This window comes from Carcharodon carcharias, chromosome 11 (assembly GCF_017639515.1).
Source record: "Carcharodon carcharias isolate sCarCar2 chromosome 11, sCarCar2.pri, whole genome shotgun sequence".
NCBI lineage: Eukaryota > Metazoa > Chordata > Chondrichthyes > Lamniformes > Lamnidae > Carcharodon > Carcharodon carcharias.
This window is the reverse complement of record NC_054477.1, coordinates 164,137,529-164,151,206: the sequence shown is the minus strand read 5'-3', so window position 1 is coordinate 164,151,206 and position 13,678 is coordinate 164,137,529. Positions and strand designations below refer to the sequence as shown.

General features: G+C 47.9%; 1 protein-coding gene across 6 annotated transcripts in view; it reads left to right on the top strand.

Annotated features, from left to right (window-relative positions):
* The window catches only part of LOC121284098 (ankyrin repeat domain-containing protein 10-like), a 64,841-nt gene that overhangs the window by 5,767 nt on the left and 45,396 nt on the right, over positions 1-13,678 (top strand). Inside the window, exon 1 of one of the 6 annotated variants that reach the window (XR_005944429.1) lies at positions 2,436-6,001. The exons of 4 other annotated variants lie outside the window; for them this stretch is intronic. Coding sequence is in view for 1 of the 2 variants with exons in the window: in XM_041199174.1 (XP_041055108.1) it covers positions 5,999-6,001 (3 nt within the window). In the remaining variant the exon portion in view is untranslated. Of the gene's footprint in view, positions 1-2,435; positions 6,002-13,678 lie in introns of those variants that run through there. One more of the 6 variants, XM_041199174.1, reaches the window with a different exon arrangement.

Below are 13,678 nucleotides of genomic sequence, written 5' to 3'. Positions count from 1 at the left end.
GTTTCACCGTGCGCATCTTGGAGACTGGCTCGTTTCACTGGGCGTGTCTGGGAGACTGGCTCGTTTCACTGGGCGCGTCTGGGGGACTGGCTCGTTTCACTGGGCGCGTCTGGGGGACTGGCTCGTTTCACTGTGCGCATCTTGGAGACTGGCTCGTTTCACTGGGCGCGTCTGGGGGACTGGCTCGTTTCACTGGGCGCGTCTGGGGGACTGGCTCGTTTCACTGGGCGCGTCTGGGGGACTGGCTCGTTTCACTGGGCGCGTCTGGGGGACTGGCTCGTTTCACTGTGCGCATCTTGGAGACTGGCTCGTTTCACTGTGCGCGTCTGGGGGACTGGCTCATTTCACTGTGAGCGTCTGGGGGTCTGGCTCGTTTGATTGTCCACGTCTGGGGCACTGACTCGTTTCACTGTGCTTTCTGGGGGACTGGCTCGTTTCACTGGGCGCGTCTGGGGGACTGGCTCGTTTCACTGTGCGCATCTTGGAGACTGGCTCGTTTCACTGTGCGCGTCTGGGGGACTGGCTCGTTTCACTGTGCGCCTCTTGGAGACTGGCTCGTTTCACTCTGCGTCTGGGGGACTGGCTCGTTTCACTGTTGGCATCTGGGGGACTGGCTCGTTTCACTGTGCGCATCTTGGAGACTGGCTCGTTTCACTGTGCGCGTCTGGGGGACTGGCTCGTTTCACTGTGCGCCTCTTGGAGACTGGCTCGTTTCACTGTGCGCATCTTGGAGACTGGCTCGTTTCACTGTGCGCGTCTGGGAGACTGGCTCGTTTCACTGTGCGCGTCTGGGAGACTGGCTCGTTTCACTGTGCGCGTCTGGGAGACTGGCTCGTTTCACTGTGAGCGTCTGGGGGACTGGCTCGTTTCACTGTGCGCATCTTGGAGACTGGCTCGTTTCACTGTGCGCATCTTGGAGACTGGCTCGTTTCACTGTGAGCGTCTGGGGGACTGGCTCGTTTCACTGTGCGCATCTTGGAGACTGGCTCGTTTCACTGTGCGCATCTTGGAGACTGGCTCGCTTCACTGTGCGCATCTTGGAGACTGGCTCGTTTCACTGTGCGCATCTTGGAGACTGGCTCGTTTCACTGTGCGCGTATGGGGGACTGGCTCGTTTCACTGTGAGCGTCTGGGGGACTGGCTCGTTTCACTGTGAGCGTCTGGGGGACTGGCTCGTTTCACTGTGAGTGTCTGGGGGACTGGCTCGTTTCACTGTGAGCGTCTGGGGGACTGGCTCATTTCACTGTGAGCGTCTGGGGGTCTGGCTCGTTTGATTGTCCACGTCTGGGGGACTGGCTCGTTTCACTGGGCGCATCTTGGAGACTGGCTCGTTTCACTGTGCGCGTCTGGGGGACTGGCTCATTTCACTGTGAGCGTCTGGGGGTCTGGCTCGTTTGATTGTCCACGTCTGGGGGACTGGCACGTTTCACTGTGCGCATCTTGGAGACTGGCTCGTTTCACTGGGCGCGTCTGGGGGACTGGCTCGTTTCACTGTGCGCGTCTGGGGGACTGGCTCGTTTCACTGTGCGCGTCTGGGGGACTGGCTCGTTTCACTGGGCGCGTCTGGGGGACTGGCTCGTTTCACTGGGCGCGTCTGGGGGACTGGCTCGTTTCACTGTGCGCATCTGGGGGACTGGCTCGTTTCACTGGGCGCGTCTGGGGGACTGGCTCGTTTCACTGTGCGCGTCTGGGGGACTGGCTCGTTTCACTGTGGGCGTCTGGGGGACTGGCTCGTTTCACTGGGCGCGTCTGGGGGACTGGCTCGTTTCACTGGGCGCGTCTGGGGGACTGGCTCGTTTCACTGGGCGCGTCTGGGGGACTGGCTCGTTTCACTGGGCGCGTCTGGGGGACTGGCTCGTTTCACTGGGCGCGTCTGGGGGACTGGCTCGTTTCACTGTGAGCGTCTGGGGGACTGGCTCGTTTCACTGTGAGCGTCTGGGGGACTGGCTCGTTTCCCTGTCTGTGTCTGGGGGACTGGCTCGTTTCCCTGTCTGTTTCTGGGGGACTGGCTCGTTTCACTGTGAGCGTATGGGGGACTGGCTCGTTTCACTGTGAGCGTCTGGGGGACTGGCTCGTTTCACTGTGAGCGTCTGGGGGACTGGCTCGTTTCACTGTGAGCGTCTGGGGGACTGGCTCGTTTCACTGTGAGCGTCTGGGGGACTGGCTCGTTTCACTGTGAGCGTCTGGGGGACTGGCTCGTTTCACTGTGAGCGTCTGGGGGACTGGCTCGTTTCACTGTGAGCGTCTGGGGGACTGGCTCGTTTCACTGTGAGCGTCTGGGGGACTGGCTCGTTTCACTGTGAGCGTCTGGGGGACTGGCTCGTTTCACTGTGAGCGTCTGGGGGACTGGCTCGTTTCACTGTGAGCGTCTGGGGGACTGGCTCGTTTCACTGTGAGTGTCTGGGGGACTGGCTCGTTTCACTGTGAGCGTCTGGGGGACTGGCTCGTTTCACTGTGAGCGTCTGGGGGACTGGCTCGTGTCACTGTGTGTGTCTGGGGGACTGACTCGTTTCACTGTCTGTGTCTGGGGGACTGACTCGTTTCACTGTCTGTGTCTGGGGGACTGACTCGTTTCACTGTCTGTGTCTGGGGGACTGACTCGTTTCACTGTCTGTGTCTGGGGGACTGACTCGTTTCACTGTCTGTGTCTGGGGGACTGACTCGTTTCACTGTCTGTGTCTGGGGGACTGACTCGTTTCACTGTCTGTGTCTGGGGGACTGACTCGTTTCACTGTCTGTGTCTGGGGGACTGACTCGTTTCACTGTCTGTGTCTGGGGGACTGACTCGTTTCACTGTCTGTGTCTGGGGGACTGGCTCGTTTGATTGTCCACGTCTGGGGCACTGACTCGTTTCACTGTGAGCATCTGGGGGATTGGCTCGTTTCACTCTGAGCGTCTGGGGGACTGGCTCGTTTCACTGTGAGCGTCTGGGGGACTGGCTCTATTCACTGTGAGCGTCTGGAGGATTGACTCGTTTCACTGTCTGTGTCTGGGGGACTGGCTCGTTTCACTATGCGTCTGGGGGACTGGCTCGTTTCACTCTGCGTCTGGGGGACTGGCTCGTTTCACTGTGCGCGTCTGGGGGACTGGCTCGTTTCACTGTCTGCGTCTGGGGGACTGGCTCGTTTCACTGTGCGCGTCTGGGGGACTGGCTCGTTTCACTATGCGTCTGGGGGACTGGCTCGTTTCACTGTCTGCGTCTGGGGGACTGGCTCGTTTCACTATGCGTCTGGGGGACTGGCTCGTTTCACTGTGCGCGTCTGGGGGACTGGCTCGTTTCACTATGCGTCTGGGGGACTGGCTCGTTTCACTATGCGTCTGGGGGACTGGCTCGTTTCACTCTGCGTCTGGGGGACTGGCTCGTTTCACGATGCGTCTGGGGGACTGGCTCGTTTCACGATGCGTCTGGGGGACTGGCTCGTTTCACTCTGCGTCTGGGGGACTGGCTCGTTTCCCTGTCTGTGTCTGGGGGACTGGCTCGTTTCACTATGCGTCTGGGGGACTGGCTCGTTTCACTGTGAGCGTCTGGGGGACTGGCTTGTTTCACTGTGGGCATCTGGGGGACTGGCTCGTTTCACTATGCGTCTGGGGGACTGGCTCGTTTCACTATGCGTCTGGGGGACTGGCTCGTTTCACTGTGCGCGTCTGGGGGACTGGCTCGTTTCACTGTGGGCGTCTGGGGGACTGACTCGTTTCACTGTCTGCGTCTGGGGGACTGGCTCGTTTCACTGTGGGCATCTGGGGGACTGGCTTGTTTCACTGTCTGCGTCTGGGGGACTGGCTCGTTTCACTGTGAGCGTCTGGGGGACTGGCTCGTTTCACTGTCTGCGTCTGGGGGACTGGCTCGTTTCACTGTCTGCGTCTGGGGGACTGGCTCGTTTCACTGTCTGCGTCTGGGGGACTGGCTCGTTTCACTGTGGGCATCTGGGGGACTGGCTTGTTTCACTGTCTGCGTCTGGGGGACTGGCTCGTTTCACTGTCTGCGTCTGGGGGACTGGCTCGTTTCACTGTCTGCGTCTGGGGGACTGGCTTGTTTCACTGTCTGCGTCTGGGGGACTGGCTCGTTTCACTGTCTGCGTCTGGTGGACTGACTCGTTTCACTGTGGGCATCTGGGGGACTGGCTTGTTTCACTGTCTGCGTCTGGGGGACTGGCTTGTTTCACTGTGGGCATCTGGGGGACTGGCTTGTTTCACTGTCTGCGTCTGGGGGACTGGCTTGTTTCACTGTCTGCGTCTGGGGGACTGGCTCGTTTCACTGTGCCCGTCTGGGTGACTGTCTCGTTTCACTGTGCCCGTCTGGGTGACTGTCTCGTTTCACTGTGCCCGTCTGGGTGACTGTCTCGTTTCACTGTGCCCGTCTGGGGGACTGGCTCGTTTCACTGTGCCCGTCTGGGGGACTGGCTCGTTTCACTGTGCCCGTCTGGGGGACTGGCTCGTTTCACTGTGCCCGTCTGGGTGACTGTCTCGTTTCACTGTGCCCGTCTGGGTGACTGTCTCGTTTCACATCACTTGTCCAGGGGACTGGTTACTTTCATTGTGCGTGTCCAGGAGACTGGCCTTATCAATTTTGAGAGCCAGGTGTTATGTTTGTCAAAGTTCATTGACACCTGAAGAGGCACCCTCACCCTCTCCTATGATTAGATTGTGTCAATCAGCAAGTTGTTATTCAAAGCCTGGAAGCTGGTGTTAAAGGGCCTGACACTTTATTTGGTTTGGTTAGCTTTTTAATATCCGCCTTTTTTTCCGTCATTTAAGCAACTATGTGAAATCGATGGTGGAGTTGAGTCAGTGCAGATAATAGCGGCTCGAGTTATTTATGCTGAGGAATTGTTACTGGCTTGCAGAGATCATCAACCCTGAGTTCTTCAACTCGGTTTGTTACTGTTTTTTTGTTGTCTGGTATTTTTATGATTTGTTAAATACACTGCAAAATGCAGGACCAGAAAGGTCAGTACAGCTATGCCCCAAAGTTAATGCACCACCATTGGCTATTCCTTCCAATTCTCCTGCAATGTCTGGCTGGCTCACACCCTCCCCAAATATTCCATTGTATTCTCTTCCTCATCCTGAGTTTAGATTGAGCTATGATCTGGGCTCAGTTTACCTGCTTCTTAAGAACCTTGAATTCATCAATGATTGTTGCCCTTATCCCTTTCTTGACCCAATCTTGGGTTCTTCACACACTCCTCACTGCTCAGGTTCAGTGTCTTTTCTCAGCAAAGTGTCCAATACCTGAATATCTTTCCTCTGACGGCAAGCAGAATCGTACATCGGGCTCTGGGTGTGGCGGCTTTGTGCCAATACAGATCTATCTCTTCCAGGATTTGTGCCCACTTCCTCCACCTATTTATTCCCAAATCCAATTAACTTCTTGTGCTGTGACACGTGCTACTTGGTTCTTTCCAGTGAGGTGTTAAAACTGAGGCCCCATCTATTTCTTATGCTCCCTGTCGATCATTATGATCCCGTAGCACTATTTGCCATCCTCCTGGCCAACCAGCAGCACTAAAAATGCGTTCACTACTCATTCATCTCATTTCCCATTAATGGGATCTTGCTGAGCACAATACTGACAGTCACTGCACCTGGACAAGTAGCAAATTGAATGTGTTGTACTTTGGGGAGCCGTAGTGAATGCATCTTTGTTCTTCTTTCAGTTAACCTGTCTTCATACAGTCATTTGAAATTGTATTATGCTGGCTTCATCTAGTAAGCAGTTTGCAGTGTTATGAGCAGGGAGGATAGATTGTTATAACTGTTGTTAGTATTGGAGTAAGGTTTTGTTTCAGGTTGCTGTTGAAGTTGTTTTCGATTGAAGATTCCAAAGGCACTGAAATGTATTCCTGATGACGAGCAGTCAGCAGAATTATTTTTAAGTTATGAGGGCATGAATGTATAAATATAAATGCCAGATACAAAGCATCTGCAGTAACTCTGTCCAGATTGAACATTAAAGAACACTAGACAGATCACTTCTGGAAGGCACTGAGCGTTATTTATGGTAAGCACAGATAGTTGAAATGGTTTCTAAGTTATTCAAACATGTTTCTGTGAATTTACTTCTGTCATTGTTTCTTCATAACCTTTTTGCGGTTCATGAGGCCCTTTAAGTAATTCTCGTGCTTTCTGTTTGAGTAAATATTAAGAAAGCAACTGATATTAAAATGAGCAAAGACTATGAATCAGCAATTCACTTAAAAGAGCTGTGCTGCATAATTAAAACAACCCACTTTGTGATTTAATTGGCAGTAACCCTGTGACAAAAATCAGGTTTCTTTGTGTGTAATGAATTGTGAAGTGGTTTCTCTCCTGGTACTCATGGAGTTAAAAAGCAGATTCACTCACCAAAAATGGCCCAGTTTGTTTCGTACAAGAGGCACAGAGTTTGGGTGGTATGCCTGGTCAGATGTATATGGGAGTGGTCAAACCACTTAAATTGCACATATGTTTGTATTTGAATTATTTATTTGTTGTTGGAAATGGGTGATGCTGGCAAGGCTGCATTTGTTAACTTGTTGGGTGCTGGTGAACTTGATGAGATGCCATCCTTGTGCTGATGGGGTTGAATTTGGGAATTACAGGATAATAGCCCAGTGACAGGAGCAATATTACATGGGCCTGTTTCTGTGTTGTAACTTCCATTTACCCATGTGCCTCAAATCATAATGATGTGTGACTTGGGAGGGGAATTTGCAAGTTATGGTGTTTCATAAGGTTGGTATACTTGTCCTTTCTTATTGGTAGCAGAGTATCTTGTGGGTTGTATACCAGTGGGGGAGGGCATGGATAGTTGAGACCAATAATTGGGGCTTTGTGCTGAGCTTCTTCAGTGTTGTGGCTGTACCATCCAGGGGAATGGCCGGGATTCTATCACATGGCTGACTTAAGCTTTACCAATGGGATTGATGGGGTCAGGCAGCAAACCACTAGTTGCTGGCAAGCCAGCCTCTGATCTGCTCTTGCATCATGTTTGATTAGCAGATCCTTGAGACGTTTAAACTTGCTTGTGCTCAGTAAAGGTCTCAACCTGCCTTGTTGAAATTAGATAGTCCCATCATAGAGAAACCAAAAAAAAATCTCAATGGACAGCAAAAAACAACTATGTAAAGACCTGATGCACATAGCAGCTTAGTTCACTGCTGTTGTGACTGCTGTTTTCTACTTTACAAAGCTGAGTAGCTAAGCCAGTATCTACTGTAAAGCTGTAGTGAGTCATTGCTGCTGTCACTTATTCATGTACTTAATAAATGTGTTTGCTCATTACCAAGCTGCAGGTTTAGCGTTTATTCGACTGCCATCTCAAGCTCAGGAAGGAAGTACATTTAATAACCTGTAGCTGATCCCTGACTGAGTACCAGTTAGCTGGAGATTAGGAAGATTAAAAGTTCAGTCTGGTTCTACATTCACTTAAGAGAGCAACCTGTGTCACTGATCGCAAGAATAATACATTAAGTAAAAAGCATAAAACGTTTTCCCCACCCCCACCCCATTAACACTTGGTCAAGCTAGCTAGGTTTTTAAATAAAACAATGTTTAACTTTAGGGCGATCAGATTTTTTGGGAACAACACTGTTCAATTCCGTTTTCTGACAGTTTTGCTACCCTTCAGCTAGCCTGAGATTCACATTTTACTCATGGCTGGGGTAAGAACATAAGAAATAGGAGCAGGAGTTGACCATTCAACCCCTTAAGCTAGCTCAGCCATTAAATAACCTCATGGCAGATTCGATTGTGGCCTTAACTCCACTTTCCCGCCTGAACTGCCCTAACCCTTGACTCCCTTGCAGATCAAAAATCTGTCTAACTTGGCCTTGGATATATTCAATGACCTAGCATCCACTGCTCTCTGGGGAAGAGAATTCCAAAGACTAATGACCCTCAGGGAGAAGAAATTCCTCTTCATCTCCATCTTGAATGGGAGACCCCTTATTTTTAAATTGGGCCCCCTAGCTCTAGATTTCCCCACAAGGGGAAATGCCCTCTCAGCATCCACCCTGTTAAGCCCACTCAGAATCTTATATGTTTCAATAAGATCAACTCTCATCCTTCTAAACTCGAATGAGTACAAGCCCACCCACCCTGCTCAACCTTTCCACACAAGATAACCCCTTCATTCCAGGAATCAGCCTGGTGAGCCTTTTCTCAACTGCTTCCAATGCAAACAAGGTAAGTAAGGAGACCAAAACTGTACACAGTACTCCAGGTGCAGTCTCATCAGTGTCCTGTGCAGCTGTAGCAACACTTCCCTACTGTTATATTCTATCTGCCTTGCAATAAAGGCCAACATTCCACTTACCTTCCTAATTACTTGTACCTGCATGCGGACGTTTTGTGTTTCTTGTACAGAGATGCCCAGATCCCCCTGTACTGCAGCAGCATTTCTCCATTTAAATAATATTCTGCTTTTCTATTCTTCCTGCCAAAGTGGACAATCTCATATTTTCCCACATTATCCTCCATATAGCAATTTTTTGCCCAATCACTTAACGTGTCTATTTCAGACTATTTTTTATCTTCCTCATGACTTGCTTTCCTACCTATTATACCATCAGCAAATTTGGCTACATTTCAGTCGGTTGCTTCATCCAAATCATTGGTCGTAAATAGTTGAGGCCCCAGCACTCCACTAGTTACAGTTAAAGCTTGACATTTAAAGTGTTACTCGCACAGGAACCTCACTTCAAGTCTACAGCTAACTGGAGCCATTTAAGTTCTGCATGGAGTGTTCATTTTCTTGCATACTAAACCCTAGATGGTAAGTGAGTTTGCATGTTTGGTGCGTGGCCTGTTCCAGTTCCCTTGGAGCGAGAAAAACAAATGTAAAAAGCAAAGGGGCAAGGGGAAGGGAAGAAAAAAAATCAGCAATCGAGTTACCCCTGCAGCCACACTCCTTCATATTCATTAGTTGGATCACAGATTTCCACTGGAATTTTGACAAAATTCCAGGCAAGTGAATTTTCTTATCACTATCTTTACAGTGCAGAAAGTGGCCATTCGGCCCATCGAGTGTGCACTGGCACTCTGAAAGAGCATTCCCACTCCCATGCCTTATCCCCTTATCAGGTAGCAACCCAATTCCCTTTAGAATACCTCGGTCAAACCTGCCTCCACTACCTTTTTAGGAGGTTTGTTCCAGAGTCTAGCCACCCTCTAGGTGAAAAAAAGTTTTCCTCACATCACATTTACTCCTTTTTCCAATTATTTTCTGTGCCCTCTGGTTCTTAGATGTTCTCTTGAGTTGGAACAATTTCTCACTATTTACCCTGCCCATACCTCTCAGGGTCTTGAATACCTCTATCAAGTCTCCTCCTCAGCCGCCTTTTCTCCAAGGAAAACAGTCCCAACCTCTCCAATCTATCCTCGTAGCTATAGTTCTTCATCCCGGGAATCATTCTTTCGAATCTCCTTTGTCCTCTCTTCAATGCCTTCACATCCTTTCTCCAGTATCGCATCCAGAACTGGACACAGTACTCCCGATGAGGCCTAACTATTGCATTATACAAGTTCAACATGACCTCCTTACTCTTGTACTCACTGCCTCTATTAATGAAGCCTAAGATACTTATATGCTTTATTAACTGCTCTCTCAACATGCCCTTCCATCTTCAGTGACCTACGTATGTATACACTGAGGTCCCTCTGTTCCTTCATCTCCTTTAGAGGCTCGCCCCTTAATTTATACTGTCTCACCATATCTTTCCTGCCAAAACGAATCACCTTGCACTTCTCTGCATTGAACTTTATCTGCCACTTGTCTGCCCAATCCACCAACATGTTTATGTCCTTTTGAAATTCAAGACTATCGCCGTCACTGTTGACAACATTTCCAATCTTCGTATCATCTGCACATTTTGAAACCATGACATGAACACCATAGCCTAGGTCACTAATATATATCTGGAAGAGCAAGGGTCCCAACACTGATCCCTGAGGAACTCCACTACAAACCTTCCTCCAATCTGAAAAAAACAACCATTTATCACTACTCTCTGTTTCCTGTCACTCAGCCAAATTCTTATCCAAGTACCTACTTTCCCTCTTATTCCATGAGCTAGAATCTTGCTCATAAGTCTGTTGTGTGGCACTATCAAATGCCTTTTGAAAACTCATATACACCACATCAACAATGATTCCTTTATCAACCTTCTCTGTATCTCCTCAGAAATACTCCAAGTTAGTTAAACATGATTTTACCTTGATGAACCCATGCTGACTTTCCTTAATTATCCTGCACTTGTCTAAGTGATTATTGATTTTAATGCATAGTAACTAGTCTGTAGTTGCCAGCTTTATCCTTGCACCTCTTTTTGAACAAGGGTATAACATTCACAGCTCTCTAGTCCTCTGGCACCTCCCCTGTGTCTAAGGAAGACTGGAAGATTATCACTGGTGTTTCTGCAGTTTCCACTCTTAATTCCCTCAGTACCCTTGGATGCATCTCATCCAGTCCTGGCACCTTACCTATTTAATTAAAGATAGCCTTTCCAACAGCACCTCCCTCTCGATTGTAAGTTCTTCGGGTGCACCCGTTACCTCCCCTCTCATCTTGGCCTGGGTAGCAGGATCTTCCTTTGTAAAGACAGATGCAAAGTACTCCTTCAATACCTCTGTTATTTCTCCAGTCTCCACATGCAAGTCTCCTTTTTTGTCCTTAATCGGCCCTACTTTATCTTTTACCATCCTTTTATTACTTACATACTTATGGAAGACCTTGGGATTCCCTTTTATGTTCACTGCCAGCTTCTCTTCAGTCTCTCTCGTTGCTTTCCTTATTAGTTTCTTCACTCTCCCTCTGGTCCTTCTATATTCAGCCTGAATCTCCATTGTATTTTCTACCTGACACCTTGCGCAGTTCTTATACTGGAGCATGTAATCCAGACTGACTTCAGTGCAGTATTGAGGGGGTGCTGCAATGCCAGAAATGCCACCTTTCAGATGATATGATGAACCGAGGCTCCGACTGCCCCCTTGAGTGGATTTAAAAGATCCCACGGCACTAATTTGATGAAGAACAGGGGAGTTCTCCCCAATTCTGGCTAATATTTATCCCTGAACCAACGTCACTAAAACAAATGATCTGATCATCACCACATAGTTATTTGTGGGAGCTTGCTGTGCACAAATTGGCTGCTGCATTATCTGCATAACAACAGTAATTACATCTCGAAAAGTACCTCACTGGCTTTAAAGGGCATTTGAATGTCCTGTTTGGCACTGTATAAGTGGGAATCTGTCTTTCTTTGGGATTCATACCAGCCTAAATATTTTGCATGTATGTTTTTCTGCTGTTAAAAAATTTACTTGGTGCTTTCTCAAGTTAGGTGTAAAATGGGAATTGCGGACTGTGGATCATTGCATGTTGCTATGTTTATCGTGGAAGCATCTAAGCAGTGACATCTTGTGTCTTAGTATGCATCTGTTGATTATGACAAGTAATTGTTTGTAACAGGCATGTGCCACCAGTGTTAAAATGAACCGCAACATGTGGTAGCGTAACAAATGAGAAAGTTGGCAGAGAAATTGTATTGAAAGAACGTGGCTATTGAGTCTCTGATGCGTAAAAGAGGTGCATCTGTGGGGAATAAATCGTGCAATATTGAAGAACTAATCCTGAAGTATCTACCAAATGTACAAGATGTGATTACTCAATTGCAAACAGCTGACTCTGAATAAAGCAAATATTGTCTATTTAACAAATGACAAACTACAAAGCTAAGCAGTAAAAAGCAGGTGGTTTATAGCAGTACATGCCATCATGCTTTGCTGTATCTTATTAAAAGGGGGTGATGTATGAGCTGTTGAACAGCCTGAGACAAGCGAATATGTTCGTCTACTGGTGTCTTTCAGTCATTTTCTTTTCACCCTGGTTAGAGGTAGCTGGGGCAATGTGAACTTCTGAACATCTGATGTGAAAGAAGGAAGTGATCGCAGGCAAAATTCCCTATTCGCGATGTTTCATCGTGGTGGGGGTTGACTCTACACCATGATAAAGTGCTTTGCAATTTTACATTTTAAGGAAATGAATGCAGCAGTCATTTTCTGTGTTTCTGAGTAACCATTTTGGATTTTGCAGCATAGGAGGTCATTCAGCCCATCATGCCAGTGCTGGCTCTGAAGGGGCTATCTTATTAGTCCCACTCGACTGCTCTTTACCTGTAACCCTGGAAATGTTTCCCTTTAAAGTATTTATCTAATCTCCTTCTGTAAGTTGTTATCGAATCTGCTTCCTCTCAGGCAGTGCATTCCAGATCACACCAACTTGCTGTGTAAAAAAAAAAACTCCCCATCTTCCCCTCTGGTCAATTACATTAAACCTGTGCCCTCTGGTTAACAACTTTTCCTGCCATTGGAAATAGTTTTCCCCAATCTGCTCAGTCAGAAGGATTCAGGGGTAACAGCACCTGAATTAAAGCTTACATGGGATTCCATTTTTGTAACAGGAAACATTGATCAGGAAAATGAGAAGTATTGAGAGGAAGTTTGTGCTTGGTCCAAAGAAAGTGAACTGATGCATACGTTTCTTAACTGCAGAAACATGTCTTTTGTCTCTACTTGGCAAAAACTTTACCAAAAAACAATCTGGAACATGCCTCATCGAAGCCATCTCTTTTTGGTGCCCTTTTCTTTGCCTCCTTTGCTGGGTAAGTTGAAAGAAGAAAAGCTTTAAAAGCTGCAAAGGGAAATAATCTGAAATTTCCTGAATAAGAAGAGCTCTTGGTGCTCATTGTGGAGCTTCGAGTTATCACTGGGATACTGGATTAGGCTGCTCCTGGAGTACAAGTGGTTCCAGGTACGACTGCTGCTGGAGTACAAATGGCTCCAGTTCTTGGAAGTGATGTTAAATTGAGGCTCTTCTGCCTGCTCAATTAGATGCAAAAGGTCTTACGCAGTTCTGGGAAGAGCAGAGACTGCTCCTAGTTGTTCTGACTAACATCCCACCTTCAACACCACCAAAAAACAGCAGTATAGAAATAACGAAAGTTCTTTTGTCTGCTCCAGGCTTAACCTGTTCCTGGGATACAGGTCGTTGCAGGGTCAGACTATAAATACAGTAAGTTGGGTAAACATTTGCCTGAGTGGAGCTAGTATCTTACTGCCCTGGACCTTATTTTGGATACCTAGGATGCTAGTGCAGAGTCCATTGATGTTTGCTACCCAACCGCCAGCTGTCCTGCTGAACTGAATGTTTCAATGTTGGAGGAATCTCAACACAACATTTTCTGCGTATTCTGCATACTCTTGCTTGGGGAGCTTTCCGTCAGTGAGGACCTCAGGTGCCTGAGAATTGTAGTTGTGTCGAAGACTATTCAGGTTGAGCTCCCAGAAGCCTATCCCTTCCACTTCAAGTATTCAGTTACAAAAGAGATATATACTTGTGATGTACAAGAACGTCTGCTCGAGGAGGTGTGGATACCATCTGGCTCAATAATTAACTGTTCCACTCTTTTAACCTTGTTCCATTCGATTCCTGTGACATATCTGTGGCTGCACTTAAGATTACTTAAATGTTACATGACAGAAACAGGCCAATAGGCCTAATTGTTCTATGTCGGTGTTTATGTTCCACATAAGCTTTCTCCCCCCTGACTTTATCTTATCCTATCAGTGTATCCTTCCATTTCTGTTTCCCTCGTGTTTATCCAGCTCCTACTTAAATGTATCTATTCTGTTTGCTTCA